General features: G+C 32.0%; 1 protein-coding gene across 1 annotated transcript in view; it reads left to right on the top strand.

Moving 5' to 3' along the window:
- The window catches only part of AKAP9 (A-kinase anchoring protein 9), a 152,363-nt gene that overhangs the window by 111,133 nt on the left and 22,497 nt on the right, over window positions 1-18,733 (top strand). Inside the window, exons 23-37 of the mRNA XM_023532572.1 lie at window positions 192-354; window positions 1,169-1,381; window positions 3,744-3,976; window positions 4,905-5,024; window positions 6,962-7,138; window positions 7,788-7,892; window positions 11,896-12,048; window positions 12,409-12,588; window positions 13,207-14,283; window positions 15,776-15,916; window positions 16,405-16,890; window positions 17,297-17,360; window positions 17,452-17,573; window positions 18,151-18,342; window positions 18,612-18,731. Coding sequence (XP_023388340.1) covers window positions 192-354; window positions 1,169-1,381; window positions 3,744-3,976; window positions 4,905-5,024; window positions 6,962-7,138; window positions 7,788-7,892; window positions 11,896-12,048; window positions 12,409-12,588; window positions 13,207-14,283; window positions 15,776-15,916; window positions 16,405-16,890; window positions 17,297-17,360; window positions 17,452-17,573; window positions 18,151-18,342; window positions 18,612-18,731 — 3,546 coding nt within the window. The remainder of the gene's footprint in view (window positions 1-191; window positions 355-1,168; window positions 1,382-3,743; window positions 3,977-4,904; window positions 5,025-6,961; window positions 7,139-7,787; window positions 7,893-11,895; window positions 12,049-12,408; window positions 12,589-13,206; window positions 14,284-15,775; window positions 15,917-16,404; window positions 16,891-17,296; window positions 17,361-17,451; window positions 17,574-18,150; window positions 18,343-18,611; window positions 18,732-18,733) is intronic.

The raw sequence follows: 18,733 nt of genomic DNA, 5'->3' as shown, positions 1-18,733 counted from the left end.
GTACACAGCTGACCTACTTGTCTACTGATTTATTATACCTACTAATGTTAGCATGTACTAGAAATGTTAAATGACTACAATTTAACAGTTTATTTTTATTTAAAAACCTTTTTTAAGCTTTAATGTGGAATGACACTAGTATTTTTAACACTTTGCCTGCCTTCATATGTATACTCTCTCTCCTTGGTTAGCTTGAACATGCAAAAGTTACACAGACGGAATTGATGCGTGAGTCATTTAGACAGAAACAAGAAGTGACAGAGTCCCTTAAGTGCCAAGAAGAACTGCGAGAGCGCCTTCATGAGGAGTCCAGGGCCAGAGAGCAGCTGGCTGTGGAGCTCAGTAAGGCTGAGGGTGAGCAACTTGCCATTGGCAACTGAAGGTGGAGAAATTTCAAGTCTAAATATAGAGTTTGTGATGTAAGCCAGGTTTGGAAACCACCAGACTACTCTTAATTTAGAGTGACCATTGAAAGTTGTAATTTTTCTTCAAATTACTCCAAACTATTTTAAAACTGTATATATTTTAATTATAAAAAAAATACTTAATAGAATTCTAGAAAGTATAAAATATTTTAGAAAGTACAGGAATCAATGGTGACAAGATGTGTGTTACCATAATCCCACTGTCCTAAGACAACTCTTGTAATTTAAAGATGAGGAAACTAAAGCTAAGAAATGTTAATAAGTTGTTCAAGTCACTATTAAATGGTGATGCCAGGCTTTCAGCCAGTAAAGCCCCACGCTGTTGATATTCCACCGTGCTGTTGTGGTTATTGGTCTTCTAGAATCACTTAAAATATCAGCTTTCTCTAGTATATTTAAAATGTGATTCAGTTCACAAGCATCTGATTTATATTAAGCTTTCCAGGAACCTATTTATGTCAGTTTAATAAAGCAAGTTACACCCACATCAAGTGATACTTTAGCATAGCAAAGTAATAGAAAGTTCAGAGGAATTTCATATTTAGGCACAATGGTTAACAAGAAAAAGGCCGAATTGAACATTCCATAGTTGCTGCTATCAGCAGCAGCAATTCATCCAAGACTTTTAATAGGTTGGAATGAGAAAGTTTTGCTAACAGTACACAGCTTTTATGGTTTATGTAAAACCTAATAGTAAAATTAGAAATAAATAATAATTCCGTTCCCTGTTAAATTTCTTATAGGTGTCATTGATGGATATGCAGATGAAAAAACTCTTTTTGAAAGGCAAATTCAGGAAAAAGCTGATATAATAGATCGACTTGAGCAGGAGTTGTTATGTGCAAGTAATAGATTACAAGAATTGGAAGCAGAGCAACAGCAGATCCAAGAAGAAAGAGAATTACTGTCCAGACAGAAGGAGGCTATGAAAGCAGAGGCAGGCCCAGCTGAACAGCGTATGTATTTTTTAACTTTGTATGAAATACTCTTTAAAAGTTCAAGGTGGCTTTTTTCCTCCCTTTGAGTGCCATTATTCATGTATTTTATATAGGGATTAAAAATTATAAGAAAATCTACCTGGTAAATGTGGAATCAGGATTTCTTTTTTTCCTTTGGCAGATTTTAACAGAAAGAGATAATTCTTCATCTTTCCTCAAACCCCTGCCTCAAGAGAAAGCCGCACATAATGAGGCAGGATATTTTTTTAATTGTGTAAGACTTAGTTCTTTTAATAGCAGAAAGACAGCAAAAATGTATACTTGGATTAAATAACCGAGTACTGATAATGGCACTAGTAATGAGCAGGTGGGGGTGGATTTCAGCCTGCAGGAGAATCTATTGAAAAGATCTTGCTGTTAGAAGTAGGCTGACATCTAGTTTAAGTTCAAAGAATATACAAATTTGTGAATATCCTTTAATCTTTTCTTAAATGAAAAAGTGAGTAACATCTTGAATTACAGTGTGTTTAGCAGGGAAAACATAAATGTCAATCTTTGTAACAGTGGAACTTTAAATCCTTTTTATCGTATCCTCTCACTTTTATATTACACATGCGGTTGGAATTATGTGTAGTTTTACTAGTTGAATTTTATCAGTTTAGAAATACAACATACATCTTTGTAATATGGTGAAGTTGCTCAAATTAGTACAGGTTTAGAATTGGAATTTTTAATGTGGAAAGTATAGATGCCTTTTTTTTTTCATTTTCATACATTTAAAATATTCAGGAAACACTGGTATATCTCAAAATGTTACCAATGATAATCATCATGGTTCAACTTTTACTTCTAATTCTTTTGTGTGTGTGTGTGTGTGTGTGTGTGTGTGTGTATTATCCTATTTTAGAAAATAGAAGACATGTAAATTGTATTTTTGTTCTGTGTGTGTTTTTGTTTTGTTTTGTTTTCTGTTCTTATAGGACTAGTAGATGCTGCAGTCGATGCAGCACCCGGATCAGGTGTGTTTATACAATTGCATGGCCAGTCTTTGGGTGGTAAATTTACAACTCCAAAATCTGGATGACCCTTGAATTTTCTACCAGCTAACATATCTCTAATTTTGCTGTTGTGTTTTATACTTAACAGTTTTTCTCTGTAACAAAATCTTTTCTTACAATAAAACTACATATTTATATTTGAATTTAACAACTAAGATTCATAGTCACCATCATCATATCTATTTCTCCACAGAGTTTATGACCATTTTGATTTTTTAATGAAAATGTTGGTTTATTAAAACATTTTTTTTTCTTTAACAAATATATTAAATCCTTGCAGCCTATGACTTTTTCAAAATACTGTTTCTAAATCAAGATATATATAAGATGATGGTATTAACAGAATCAAGGAAATTTAGCAAAGAGACTTTCTGGTTGATTAACTTTTATGTTAACATTTAACTCAGTATTGGTTTGAAAGCGAAGCTAGTTTGTATAGATTCCTAGTCCTGAGTAGAGTGTTGGCAAACTCTATGTTACTTCCATTTTCTTCATTAGAGGATTGTTTTACTTTGCTATATATACTTAATTATTATATGATTAATATTAACGGCCAACATTTATATAGGGCTTACCATGCCCTAGATACTATTCTTTACATATATTAACTCATTTGCTCCCATAGTAACTCTTAGAGATCAGTACTATTACTATTCCCAGTTTACATATAAGGAGGTTGAAGGACATCATGTTAAGTGTCACATAGGAGATAAGTGGCAGAGCTAGGATTTGAATCCATACACAGTCTCAGCTCTTAAGCACTGTGCCACACTACCTCTCTTGTCAGTTTTCCCTTGATGCACGTACTTGTGAGCATGTAAGACTAACTCAGGAATATGGATCTAATAAGGAGTAAGACTAACAAGAAATTCTGATTACAGTTGTATTTCTTTTTCTATAACACTTATTTGCCTTGGTTAAAGATTTGCAATATTTGATCTTCATGTGTATTCTATATGCATATAAAAGTGTGTGTTTAAAATGAATTGATTTTTGCCTGAGGTGAGTTATTTCTATGCTTGAATTTAATTAGACTTTGTTTTTTTCCTCATAGTAAAATGGATTTTTTGGGGGGTGGGGGGGCAAGTCATTTGCTGTGGTGTTTTCACAAAAATTTTCTTTTAGTGATAGGACATATTCTTTTTGTTGATTTATATAATTTTATTGATACTAACTGATATAAGAATACGTTATTTTGACATTTTCATAAGAATATTTTCTTTTTTACATGCATTTAAAATAAAATTTGATCATAGTAATGGGCGATTTCACTATCATAACATTGTGATTTAACTTAGTATATTTTTGCATTTTATAAACAGAATTACTACAGGAGACAGAAAAACTAATGAAGGAAAAACTAGAAGTACAATGTCAAGCTGACAAAGTACGTGATGACCTTCAAAAACAAGTGAAAGCTCTAGAAATAGATGTCGAGGAACAAGTCAGTAGATTTATAGAGCTGGAACAAGAAAAAACTGCTGAATTAATGGATTTAAGACAACAAAACCAAGCACTGGAAAAGCAGTTAGAAAAAATGAGAAAATTTTTAGATGTAAGTATTCTCAATTTAAGTATTGACTTTTCTCAGTGGAATGCTACCTGCTGCTATCCTAGGTTGTGAATTTTAAATTACTAAGAGACTCATGAATTCTAACATTTTCATCTCTGTGTCTCCACCAATTAATTGAAAAGTACTATTACAATTTAAAATTTTTATTGCAATTGTTATTGTACAGTGATCAGAATTAAAAGCAGTACAGGCAGATTATGAAGAAGCCCTACCAGTTAGCCTTTCCAAATTCATAGTGAAGAAGCTTGTCCTATTATTTCCTTTAACCAGCAGCCAAAGCAGGTGAGGATCCTAAGAGCTAATTGGCCACCATTGTTTCACCCACAAAAGATAAACATTACAGATAACAGTGTGCTCCTGGAAACAAGGCACTGGAACGGTTGTCGTGCCGTCATTACTCTCTTCCCAAAAGATGTTACATCTCTAATTTCACTTGGATTTTCTTCTTTGGGGTTTCATGTAAGCCTGATGTTCTCTTCACAGATCAGAGAATCATTCTTACACATTATAATTTTAGGCATAAAACATAGATTAGGATGAAAGAAATCGATTTAGTAAACCATTTGTTCTATTTATTTTGTGTAGTAACTAAATTACAGTGGAATGAATTCCTCCTTTGCTCCAAAAAAGTAAATTCATTTTAAGGAGAATATTTTTATTTCATTTTATGTTTAACATTATTTGAATAAAAATAAATGTGTTTCAAATAATATTTAAGTGTTTAAATTTTAGTCAAAGAGCCCAAGTAGGCTCTGTACCAAAAAAAGTGTTATCTTTGTAAACCTTTTGGTTTGGGATATTTTGTTGTTTGTTTTCAAGTAAAACTATACCTACAACTAAAGGATTGTAAAGGAAATAATAGCTTCAATAAATAGTTTCTTCAATTAGTGTTGTTATTATTAAACTTCAGGAGCAGGCCATTGATAGAGAACATGAGAGAGATGTATTCCAACAGGAAATACAGAAACTAGAACAGCAGCTTAAAGTTGTACCTCGATTCCAGCCTATCAATGAACACCAAACTAGAGAGGTAAGACCCTTACAATAATTTGTATACCATATGCAAAATAAGATGCATGTTGTGAAAAACTTCAAAGGAATTCTTACTATTTTATGAAAATCTTCAAAATCCAAAAATTAAATATTCAACATGAGAAAGTTCTTAAAACCCTAAAACTTATTTGTATTAAAATTTGGAATCATTCTCACCTGCATTTATCTTCTAGTATTGCCTATTTAAACAAACTTCTCTACTTTTTTTTCTATTCCCATTCCCAACAAAACTGATGAAGAGTTGTCTCTGTTCACTCTTTACTTCCCCATCTCCCATTCTCTTCTCAGTCCACTCCAATGAAGTTTCTCTGTCTCTGTGGGGTTTCTTATCCTCTACCCTGTTAACACTAATCTATGCAGTTTACCTCTAATTTTCTCAAGATCAAAAAAAAATCTTAACTGTAATAGTATATTGTGCCACTTGGCTGCGCCTGTTTTGTTGTGTTTTCTTTTGACCTTACTCCAAATCTTAGTCTACCCATTTTTGTTAGTTTCCTCTCAGCAGCTTTATTGCTGTCATCCTCGAACATGTAAATTGTAGGTAAGCTTTCATTTCTTTTAATGTTTTGAGGAATAAGTATCATTTTTAGATAATTTCCTCCAAGTATCTCACTGAAACAGGGTAGTATTCCTTCTTTTCTTACTATCATATTTCTTTTTTTAGTAAGCTTTCTCTCTCCACTTAATCAGAACTAATTTCAAAGCTATCTTATTAAATCTTCCTGTATCCTTCCATCACAAATCCATTTACTGGAATGGACCTGCATATCAGAATCACTTAGGGAAATTTTCAAGGTACACAGATCGCTCTCGCCACCCCACATTCTCATCTTTATTCTGAGCTGGTGGAATGTTTAGGCTGAAAAAGTATTTCAAGTGATTATATTAAAGCTCCTTCATCCCCTCCTATCCTTTTGATATTTAGAACCATTGTATTGTTATATATTGATTATAACCACTTGTGGAAAGAAAAATAGGATCCATGAAAGATTTTTTAGGTAATTTTATCTCACATAAGAGTATAAGCTGGTACTGTGTAAACTTATCTTTATTAGGTTTTAGTGTAGTTATGTTTTTAGAGGTTGTAATTCAACATTTAAAAGTTATTTTTTCCTTCTAGCTGAAGGAAGTCTTAGTCTTAAAGAACTTCTTTAAAGGGCTGGAGAAGCAATATCATTTCTCTTACCTAGTGCTGTTTAGTTTTATCAACTCAGAAAATGTAACCATAGTTGGAGACAATAGTTGCTATTCTTATCAAAAATAAAATTAGCATAGCATCTAAAAATACTTTTGAAATGAGGATAGATGTGTTAACTTGCTGAAATTTTTTAACCTATTTCCCGTTTAGAAAAAATATATAGCTTGCTGCCAGCATTAATTTAATTTTACATAAACACGCTTTTGAGGCTGAAGCAAATCTGACTGGTTTTCAGTGTGAAAATAAAATATAAAAACTGTTCTTGGAGTTTTCCTAAGCAGAACTTGCCTCTAATCTTAATGTAACAGAAATGTGTACATAAACCGGATTCATCAAATGAATCTTCGGCTAACAACTAACTATTCGAGAACGATGTTACCATCACATTTTAGAATGCTGCATTTTCTAGGATTTGACATTTTCAGGGATCAAGAATTACTATATTTTATAAATGTAAATGCCACTCCTAAAAACAATACATAAATAGAATGATTTGTTTCCAGAGAATATCGATATACTATAGCGATGTGAAAATAATAATAAAAGCGAGCTATTTCGTGGCAAACTTTGGGGGTAAGGTTAGGACTTATCTTTTTTTTTTTTCCTTTGCAAGTTACCTCGGGGTAAACGCTGCAGCTGCAAGTGCCACTAGCAAGTATCCTTGGGGCAAAGGGGAAATGGGTTAAATTTACAGATTTTGCTTATTATATTTCCAGGTCGAACAGTTAACAAACCATCTGAAAGAAAAAACAGACAAATGCAGTGAGCTTTTACTCTCCAAAGAGCAGCTTCAGAGGGATATACAAGAACGGAATGAAGAAATTGAGAAACTGGAGTTCAGAGTAAGGGAACTGGAGCAAGCCTTACTCATTAGCACAGACACTTTTCAAAAGGTGTGCCATTTTCTTTGGGTTGATTTTTAGCAGATGTTTTCATGCAGATTACTCTTAGTAACACGAACATCAGTTCTTTTAAGTAAAAAATTGCTATCGACTTTTTGTGGATATTATATAATATATACGTCTTCATTGACATCATAACCATTACTATTTATTCTTATCCCCAGATGGTCTTTGCGTACCTTAGTCCTGAGAAAGGAAAATTAGTTAAGCCAAAAGAATTAATTATGCTTTTAACCATCAACAAAGTTGTAATTCTAAAATAATAGCCGAGTGAAAGAGCTTGGACACCAGTTTAGCCTGATGCTTTACCCCAAACTAAGAAGTAATAATGAAATCTATTCCCGTTGTAATTTTTGCAAAAAGCAAAAATAAGTAGAAGGAGGGCAGGATAAGGAAGCTTAAGAGTAGGGCAGATGAGGGACTAGCCTTCGTTTTATCTGATGAATGAATTTTAAAAGCGTCAAACTTTCCTGTTTGAATTTCTATAAAATGCATTCAAAACTGAATATCTGTAACTTTTTGATTATTCACTAATGTAGATTATCCTAATTAAGAGAAATTGAATTGCTACCTCTCCAATTAAAAAGGATAATCAAGATTTAATGTCTGAAATTTTGAGAAAATTCTTATATATTTAAAGGTAGAGGACCGAAAACAGTTTGGAGCTCTAGAAGCTAAAGCAGAACTGTCCTTAGAAGTACAATTACAGGCGGAACGAGATGCTATAGACAGAAAGGAAAAAGAGGTAAGGAGTTTATTTTTAATAAAGTGTGGTTTGAATTATATTAAATAAGACACTTTGAAAATATCATTTGAATAGAGTGGAGTTTGTGGTCTAAAACAAAGTTTAGACTGTTTCTTAGTTCATTGCCTAAGTTAACCTTGATGACAGGTAAACATTTGAACAGATAGTTGGTGTGAGGAGGAGTGATCCAGGTAGAGGGGACAAGTGTAAAGGCCTTGATGCAGCAAGAAGTTTTGAGGCCAATTTGGTAGATATGAATTGAATGAAGAGGAAAGTAAAGAAGGATAGAAGTGTTTGGGCTAAAAGTGGCATCTCTTTTTTAGCTGACTTTACTGTGGGCTTTGAATTATTATTGCTACTTTACTGTGGGTTCTTTTTTTTAAGTTGTATTGCCACAGGACATTATAGCGCTGTTTTACAATATACTAAACATGTTCAAAAAACAAAAGATTAATAATAAAGTAATTATATAAAGTTCTCCTATGTTTTTCTACTCCCCCTTCAAAAAAAAGAATCTACTTTTAAAACACTACTTTCCAATTTTTAATTAAATAATCCTTATCTACTGTTAATTTTTCAAAGACAATTTGTCATCTACATTGTCTAGTGATATATCATTTAAAATGTTTAAATTTTTTGAATTAGATTTTTATCTCTATTCATATAGTTTTCTCAGGACATTTAATATAGTCTAACAACAAATATTTGTTCAATTTAACCTGTGTATAAATGTTAGTGAGTACTTTGAAAAAATACAAGAATGACTTAGACATCAGCTAGAACTATAGCTCAGAGAACCTGTAGCTTAGAGGAGAAAAAAATCTATATAAATGACTAATAGAAATGATCATTCCCATGAGAAGGATTATTTTCTCACTAACATAATACTAACTAATGTTTATCTAAAACATTCTTTTTTATTTTGTGTGGCTTTTCTGTGAGAGGCAGGAACACTTTTGTTTATATGTTTTAAAAAGGATTAAACATTTAAAGATTTACTTTACACTAAATAGTCAAATTGTATGCTCCCTAAAAAAAATGGACCTTCAAAACTGGACCCCAAAGCAATGATAGTTGATTATGGATTGTTGATTAAGTTTACTAATTTTGTATTTTTATAATCTTTTGAATTTTATATAATATTACTAACACTTTTAATTTCTTGATGTAAATCCCCAGTAACTGTCTACCTTTTACTCAGAATCATAGTTGCTTAGAACTGCAAGAGACCTTAGAGAACCAACACTCACGTCTGAGACAGAGCCAGACATGTTGAATGAGTGAGTAAAGAATTAAACTGATAGCTGGCCCTGGTCTACTAGTTTTTAATAACAGTGACAAGTACTGTGTCACTAATCACAGTTTCAACGAGACTGAAAGACAGGAATATAGAATTAAAACATACATCTTTTAATGAAAATAATTTAAGCATTCTCTCCTGCACTAGGCAAATATTTTCAGTTAGCTGATGGAGTATAAATATGTCTATATGTATCATTGTATTTGAAATACCTTCTACTACTCTCATAGCCTAAATTTGTGTAAAACTTTTTTTTAAGTTTATTATAATGTTTAGAAATGCAGAATGAATTGAAAGAGAAGAAAACTTTAAAAGATAGGAGTTTCAGGATGAAAGAGAAGGGGAATGATGTCAAGAAATAGAAGGAAGAATTTCTTTAAGAAAAAGATGCCTTCAATAGGTTTTAGCTCTTTATACAGATAGTATAGGTAATCTAGCTTAAGATCTGGCTTACGGATGGCACTAATAAATAATAATAGTTAACTTTATTTAGGTCTGTGCTAGAAAGTGCTAAGTATTTAAATGCCTTATGGTATTAATCCTTATCCTCTCTCTGAGTATAGGCTCTGTTGTCATCTCCATTTTATAGATGAGTAAACCAGGTCTTAAGAGAGGTTAAATAACTTGCTCATGGTAACACAGTAAGTGATTGCCAAGAATTCCTCCAATTTATTTCTCTGATTCTGGAGCTCTGTGATACTGTACTGCCATAGCATGGGGGCGTGTTTTGTCTAACTACTGTTCCATTTTCAAACGTTAATAACACTCTGGTTTGGAGTTGTTATAGACTCAGTAGTAAGACAGCCTGGGACAGAAACTGGAGTCTGTCTGAATAAAAGGAAAGAATTTCCTACACTGTCCTTTTTGAGAATTGGAGTCTCTGCTATGATGCCTCAAGTTCAGCTATTTATGACAGAATGTTAGTGCTTTAGACCAGGGCTTCTCAAACTTTAATGTGTATATGAATCCCTTCGAGATCTCGTTAAAATGAAAATTCTGATTTAGTAGGTCTAGGGTGGGACTTGAGAATCTGTCTATCTAACATGTTCCAATGTAATGCCAGTTCTGCTGCTCCAGGGACCACACTTTGAATAGCAAAGCTTTAGATCACAGAGCTAAATATTTGACCTTAAACTATTGTATCAAAAAGAAAATAAATACCATGTGAGGTAGGGCAGCAATTTTGAACTTAAATATCTATGTATGTGTTGAGATAATACCTTGTCATCAAAAGTAGATCTAAAAGATAACAATAGGTATAGATACTATTACATTAGGTAACTGTGAAGACGATATAATTATCACCATTTTCAACAAACTAACCTGATGATTATATATGCACAACTACTAAGTATATTTTAAGGTGTGTCTACTGAATTTAATACCAGTGTACAGAAAATAATTTAAATGTCTTAGACATTAGTTATTAGAAGCACAATAAATGATAGTTAAGAATATAAGACTCCAAAGATAAATTCCCCAGGTTCAAAAGCTGTCTTCAGGACTTGTGACCTGGCTTCAGGACTAGGTACTCCTCTCCCAGTGACTCCCTTCCTCATCTCTGAAATAAGGATAAACCTAGTAAAGATCTCATAAGTTTGTTACAGGGTTTTAAAAAAATAATACATATAAACATTTTAAGTAGTACTTAATAAGTTGTCCAATAATGATGGCTATTACTAGTATCAATACTATTTCTGTTAGGGAGATATTAGACTAAATGATTTTGAAGATCTTAACCTTGCCAGTGCTAAGATATGATTCTGATTATGTGTCTGTGTGTAATCAGTATATGCCCCCTTTCAAGTTCTAAGGCAATAAATGATTTATATAAACTGCTCTCTAAGCCAGCTGCCACTAAATGCTGCTCCTAAAATCTTAGGTTTTTAATGAAACAATTTGATCATCAGGAAAATACACAATTGCACATCCATTCATTAAATATTTATAAGTAGCTATAAAGCAACGGGTGAAATGTTTCTGTCTTCAATCAAACTCAATTTTTTAAATATAACAATAATTAACTCTTAATGTTCATCATTCATTCCAGTTTCTTTATAACTATCAAAGAGCAATTGCTTTATCATTAATGGTAACCTGTCCTTAGAAATGAACTATATGTCTATTGTCCTACGTATTGGAGCTCTCTAATTTTTTCCTAAAACGATATTAATAACGAACTTATTCTTTAAGTTTCTGTATTTCAGACCTCCAATTCTACTTCCTTCTCCTTAAACAAGGCACCTGGCAGCCAGATCTTTTGTTGTGTATTAATATGGACTAAATTGAGTTAGTCTCACTTGGTGGCAAAAATAACAGATTTAATTCTTTCTTTTATTATTATCTTTGATAATTCTTTTATCAGAATTTTATCAGATAAAAACTAAAATATAAAAGAAATTTTTAAATGTAGACTTTTTCCTTTCCTCCCATGACTCTTGTAGGCTTTCTGCTTTATCAGAGAATATTTTAGGTAAGACATTGCTCCTCTGAAGGTCTCCTCTTTGCTTTGGGCATTTTCAGTTTGAAAATGTTTAGAAACCACACAGTTATACCTGACTTAGAGAAACCCTATTCCTTTCTTCAGTGTCTCACATGTTTTAAGCATACATACTTTATAGAGCTAATACAGCACTCTTCATTCTCTCTTAACAAACATTTGTATGAACAGTTTCTTTCCTTTTGATAATTTTTGTTTGAAAGATCACAAACTTAGAAGAACAATTAGAGCAGTTCAGAGAAGAACTGGAAAATAAGATTGAAGAAGTTCAGCAACTACATATGCAATTAGAAATACAGAAAAAGGAATCTACTACCCGCCTACAAGAACTTGAACAAGAAAACAAATTATTTAAGGTAATTAGTTAAGAAAAACTTTGCCTGTAAATGATTTATAGTTTTTGTCTTGTGCAAGCCTTAGTATTAAGCATTTGCTAAACCCAGCTGCTAAATCATACTCAACAGAGGAATATTAGCTGCAAATGGATTTGCATGGAACTTATTTTTAAGCCAACATAAACATTTAAATGCATCACAAATGAAAAATTTCGAGTTTATCAAAATATTTTAAGAATTTTTGATTTATAATAACTGTGATATCTGATTTTTTTTCATTTATACATTTTGGGCACTATATCTTTTATAAGAGTAACTTGAAAGATAGTTTAAAAACCATGTGTAAATTTGTCCAGCTGAGATGGTCATTTTTGTTTCTAGGACGAAATGGAAAAACTAGGATTTGCTACAAAGGAATTTGATGCTATCTCTACTCAGGGCCAACATGTGCTATTTGGGAAATTTGCTCAAATAATGCAGGAAAAAGAGGTAGAAATTGACCGATTGAATGAGCAAGTTACAAAATTTCAGCATCAACTTAAAATTACAACAGATAACAAGGTACACTAATTTAAAATTGATTGTTACATGAAGTTAATTTAAGCTAGACTTTTAAAGGGCAAATGGTGATTTTTCAGTTTCTCTTTGAATTTAAAAGCCAAATAAACCTTAATTCCCTTTTATCCATTAATTTTAATTTAACAAGCTATGTATATTTTTGTCCCCTCCTAATGTCAAAAATTTTTGATGTTTTACAGGGAGTCTCTGGTGACTTAGATTTCATCATCATTCTAACCAAACCTATTAAAAATTCTGTTTAGTATAAGTTAAAAAAGATAATGACATTTGAGTGTCATTTGCTGTAGACTTTTTATTTCAATTCTTCATCCAATTAGAATGTATTGATATTGACTATTTTACTTGTGGGAAATCATCTACTAAAAGTGTAAATCACTTTATATTTAACAAAATTTTTTGAATGAAGTTCTGAATTAGGTTCTTGTTTGATATAATGGGAGACAGTTATATATTTAATATATTAAAATTAACTTAGTATGTCCAAGAAATATATTATTTTGTGTGAAACACTTGAAGATCCTACCCTAAAATAAAATAAAAATCTCAAAACATAAATACATATTTATTATATGTGTTACTCTTTTCTTCATTAACTAATAGGTTATTGAAGAAAAAAATGAACTGATAAGGAATCTTGAAACCCAAATAGAATGTTTGATGAGTGATCAAGAACATGTGAAGAAAAGTAGAGAAGAAGAAATCGAGCAGCTCAATGAAGTGATTGAAAAACTTCAACATGAATTGGCAAATATTGAACAGAAGACATCAGTGGATGCTGATTCTCTCCCAGAAGAAGCAGATAGTTTAAAACATCAATTGGATGTGGTAATAGCGGAAAAACTGGCTTTGGAGCAACAGGTAGAAACTACTAATGAAGAAATGGCCTTTACGAAAAATATACTTAGAGAAACCAATTTTAAAATGAACCAGCTAACACAAGAATTATTCAGCTTAAAGAGAGAACGGGAAAATGTGGAAAAAATCCAAAGCATACCAGAGAAAAATGTTAACATGGCTGTAGATGATCTTAGCAAAAATAAACCTGAACTAGAAGCGGTACATACTGAGGATGCTCTTAAACCCCTAGAAAATCTGACTTACCTCAAATCTTTTGAAGAAAACAACAGAGTTTCCATAAATAGTTTGGAAACAAAGGTGCTACAACTTGAGAGCACTGTGAGTGCAAAGAACTTAGAACTTAGCCAGTGTTATAAACAAATAAATGACATTCAAGAGCTGGCCCAGGCAGAAACAGAAATGTTTAAAAATAAGATTGTAAACCTACAGAATATACTTGAGGAAAAAGTTGCTGCTGCTCTTGTGAGTCAGGTCCAACTTGAAGCAGTTAAGGAATATACAAAACTCTGTCAAGGTAGACAAGCAAGTTCATCAGAGCCTGAAAGAACAAATACACAGAATTTAAATCAACTAACAGAAAACAAGATGGAGTCAGATGTACCAGCATTAATTTTGAGAATATCAGAATTAGAAAGCCAGGTGGTTGAAATGCAGACCAATTTGATTTTAGAAAAAGAACAAGTAGAAATCGCAGAAAAAAATGCTGTCGAAAAAGAAAAGAAGCTACTAGAACTACAGAAGTTACTGGAGGACAGTGAGAAAAAACAGGGTGGCAAAGAAAGAAAAAGAAGCCCTCAAGGAGATTTTGAAGTTCCCAAGGTTAGTTTGAATTTGATTTTTTTTTTCACTTAAATAGCCTAAGAAACTTCCTTTGTTCCTTAAGCTCTTTGCTAATTTACTAAATTAGAGAAGGTGTTCTTATACACCTAGCAATCGTAAATAAAGAGTTTTTATAAAAATATTACTATTCTATTACAGTCATATAATCACTAGAATAATGGATACAAACTATATTTTGTGGTCTTCAAATCACATTATTTCACTAGCATAGGTATTAAATATAGCAGTCAGAAGAAACTTAGAAATGTTAAGTTTAGCAAATGCCCTCTGGAACTTGTGTAGGTTTTATCCTTTTCCCTCTAAAATGTATTTATATGATCATCCCTTTAGATAATGGAAAATATAAAAATATATTAGTGTTATACTGAATTAACATGTAAGCAATGTCATTAGTTTTTGCAGATTTTATACCTAAATATGAATTTCATCCTTTCCTAGGAAAAAATTGCATTTAGCCTTTGTAAGTCTACCTATATAAAGATCTGAAATTGCAGTTATTTCTTAGCAGTAGGACTGATATGAAAGGACCTTTTCACATTCTCACTTTACATATTTATAATTTTGAATAGTAGATGCACAGTCTTATCTGAGCACCAGATTAACTGATATATCGGAATTCTATAAATAGATCATTTATTTTGCAAAGGACAATAATTCTTGCCATTTACTAGGCTTTTTTCTCCTAGCTTACTGGAACTAAAATTACTATAAGTAATATTAAAATAGTGCTACTTTTCATATATATAAAACTTCTAAGAAATGTTTTAGTGACACCTGGTATCTTTTGAGGAAAGTGGCATAAATGGAAAGTTTTCTAAATGGTAACAAATATTTTTATTAATAATTATAAATCTTTAGGATGTATACTAATGACATGATTTACCTTTGATTCCTAGAAAATCATTCTTTTCTTACTGTCTCAAGAATATAAAATGATGGCTCTGAAAGTTTCCCTATTTGTTGAAAGAACATGGATCATTTAAACCCCTTTTATTTTATAGGCAGTCAGTCATTCATGAAAAAGCTTCATTAGAATATATACATTCCTTCAACTTGGCTATATTTTTTTAAGTGGAAGATGCCTGTATTATGAAAGCAAATCTAAACTCTTCCTAAGCCTTTCATTGTGAGAAATAGAATTGCTTTCTTTCAGCCTCCCGACAATTGTGTATCTGGAGTTAAAGAGATTTAACAGCAAGAATCCAGATTTTTAAATGTAATTGTTTTTTAAATGCTAATGTTTGTTAAGCACCTTCAATTCTTTGGATGAAAGGTGCTATATTCTCTCAGTGTAAATTAATAAAAATATTATAGGAAGTTTGTCAGAAAATTTTATGTAATATATAGTCTGTAGTATGTCCCGATAAGAAGTTAGCATTTTCTATTAACACATTTTAAATTTAAAAAAATGCTTATTCCTTCAAAAAAAAAAAAAATGATGTGTTTTTTATGTTTTTCCACTGTTATTTAGACAACTACTGAGCTAATTCATACCCAGGAAGAAAGTGGATTTTTTGGTCAGCTTGAGGCTCTTCAAGCTGAATCAGCAGCTACCAAAGAAGAACTTGCCAGTTATAAAGAAAAGGCAGAAAAACTCCAAGAAGAACTTTTGGTAAAATAAGTAACATAGCTGCTAATGCACTTATTTCTACCTATATTTTATTTCAAAGTATATTCTCTTTTATAAAAACAAACCCAGATCCATAGCTTAAAGCTAGAAAAAAAGTAAAAACCTTTGTGAATTTGATGAAAAGTTATAAATTTCTTTACTAGCATCTTCTTGCTTGTTTTGACTTGGAATCTTTCTTAGGAAGATGCTTTTAATCTCTAGTCTATTAACGAAGGAAGAGAAAAACAGATGTTAAGAACTATGAGAACCCATGAGAACCAAAAGTAGAGGCAGATAAAATAATTTAACTTCTATAGTGACCATACATATATACGAATATATATATGGAAACAATGAGTGCTTCTGAAGTATTTTTTTTTCTATTATTTTGAGGAAAATAAATATATTAGCGTGAATTATACTCTCTACTCTAAATTCTACATTCAGTATTTTAAATTAAATGTTCTATTGTTCTATTCCTTATGTTTCAGGTGAAAGAAACAACTGTGGCATTTCTCCAGAAAGATCTAAGCAAAGTTAGAAATCAACTCACAGAGGCAGAAGAAAAATTATCCTACTTAGAAAAAGAAGATAAGACTGAGGTGCAAGAAAACAGAAGGGTCTGCATATTAGAGCCACTTCCTATTAAAATGGATAAAAGTTCCGCATCCCAGACAGATGGGACTCTCAAGGTCAATAGCAGCAATCAGACTCCACAAATTCGTGTTAGAAATGCAGGAATCCAAATCAACTTACAGAGTGAATGTTCATCAGAAGAAGTCACTGAAATAATCAATCAGTTTACTGAAAAAATTGAGCAGATGCAGGAGCTACATGCTGCTGAAATTTTGGATATGGAATCCAGACATATTTCAGAAACTGAAACCTTGAAAAGAGAACACTGCGTTGCTATTCAGTTACTGACAGAGGAATGTGGTACCTTGAAGGCAGTGTTACAGTGTCTGAGATCTAAAGAGGTATTTGGTTTTCCTAATAAGTGTTTTTCAACATCCTGTGATTTTTTTCAAAATTCTATGTTTTTAAGAGAAAAAGAAATTTGGGACAATCGCTTCCTTATGATAAAATTACAGTTTTAAGTCTTTCATTGTGTAGAGTCAGATAATAACTACCCCCAAAGTTCCTGTGCAGATGTAGAACATGATGTTTTCATTCCATAATACATGACTGTTTCTTCTTCTTATGGTAATATCCATAGAGAAAAAATTAAAGACTTGTAAGCCATAAATAGTTTCATTTATTGTGAAAGCTGTGACAGACTTAATTGAGTTACTTAATAGCATTACAAAGACCAAAGTTATTCATTGGACCCTATTTTTATTAACCCAAAAAAAGTTATGTTTTCTGTTTGTTTTCTCTAATTAGGGATCCTCTGTTCCTGAATTAGCACATTCTGATGCTTACCAAACTAGAGAAATATGTTCCAGTGGTAAGTTATATAAATTTCTGGAATTTTTATGGTACACCTGCTTAGAAAGTGTTCGTTTCTTTTTAATAGTCAATGGTTTTCTTTATTTTAGATTCTGGATCAGACTGGGGTCAGGGAATTTATCTTACACAAAGTCAGGGATTTGACTTACCATCAGAAGGCCAAGGAGAAGAAGGTGAAAATTCAACAGATTCATTTCCAAAGAAAATAAAGGTACTAAAGGACATATCTTTTAGTAAAACAGCCAGTGTGGTTTCTATATTAGACATAGTAGTTTATTAGAAGTTATATAGTAAGACTCTCTCTGAAGAGAGCATTGCAGAGCTAGCAGGAACCTTGGGGATTATTAAGTTTTATTTTTGTATATTGCAGATATTAAAGTATAATGTATTTAATAATTATTTGCATAAAGATTTTTTAAAATTGTTATTACTTATATTTTTATTTGTCAAAATTATTAAAGTGGTCTCAAGGACTAGAAATTATCTCCTGCATAATTTTTTGGTCAAATTCGTGGCTATTCATTAAATCCAAGAGAGAGCATTAGATAAATAGAAGGAACAAAGTCACAGGCCATCTTCTGGAATTCGCTTACCCCTCCACAGGGAAAAAGAGGGTATCGAGTAATGGTGGGCTGGTACTTCCTGTCTGCAGTGGCTTTTCTAAAACAGTCTAACAAGGTAAAGCTGTCTTGCTTAAAATGTATTTAAAATGTATTTCTCCTTGTATGTCTGACTGGCATTCTTTGAAGAAGTTGTCATAATTCTGGCTTTGTGGTTTTGGTTTCCAGGGATTACTGAGAGCTGTCCATAACGAAGGCATGCAGGTGCTCTCTCTCACTGAATCTCCCTATAATGACAGAGAGGACCATTCTGTTCAACAAGTTTCAGAATCTTGGCTAGAAGAGAGAAGAGCTTACCTCAGTACAATCTCATCTCTTAAGGATTTAATTACCAAAATGCAAGTGCAAAGAGAAGCCGAGGTACTCAAAGAATATTACGCATCTAAATAGTTTTATATTATTTTAATCAATAGTAAGGCACTTTGCAAATTAATATCTTGAATTTCATGATGTATTTTCATGTGAATTACTATATATGGTTTAAATGCCTCAAATCATACACTTGAAAATAAATTCACATGCTCTTAGGCTTCTAATATTTATTTTGGTTAGTAGCTCAATATGATTTTTAGAATGTTTTTTAAACATGCTTATTTGGAAACTAACTTTTGTTTTTCATACTCTGCTAGGTTTATGATAGTTCTCAATCTCATGAGAGCTTCTCAGACTGGCGAGGTGAACTTCTGCTTGCCCTTCAGCAAGTTTTCTTAAAGGAGCGCAGTGTTTTACTCGCCATATTTCAGACTGAGCT

This window comes from Pteropus vampyrus, unplaced genomic scaffold, assembly GCF_000151845.1.
Source record: "Pteropus vampyrus isolate Shadow unplaced genomic scaffold, Pvam_2.0 Scaffold4, whole genome shotgun sequence".
NCBI lineage: Eukaryota > Metazoa > Chordata > Mammalia > Chiroptera > Pteropodidae > Pteropus > Pteropus vampyrus.
Note: the sequence above shows the minus strand (reverse complement) of the source record. Positions and strands in the feature narration are given on the sequence as shown.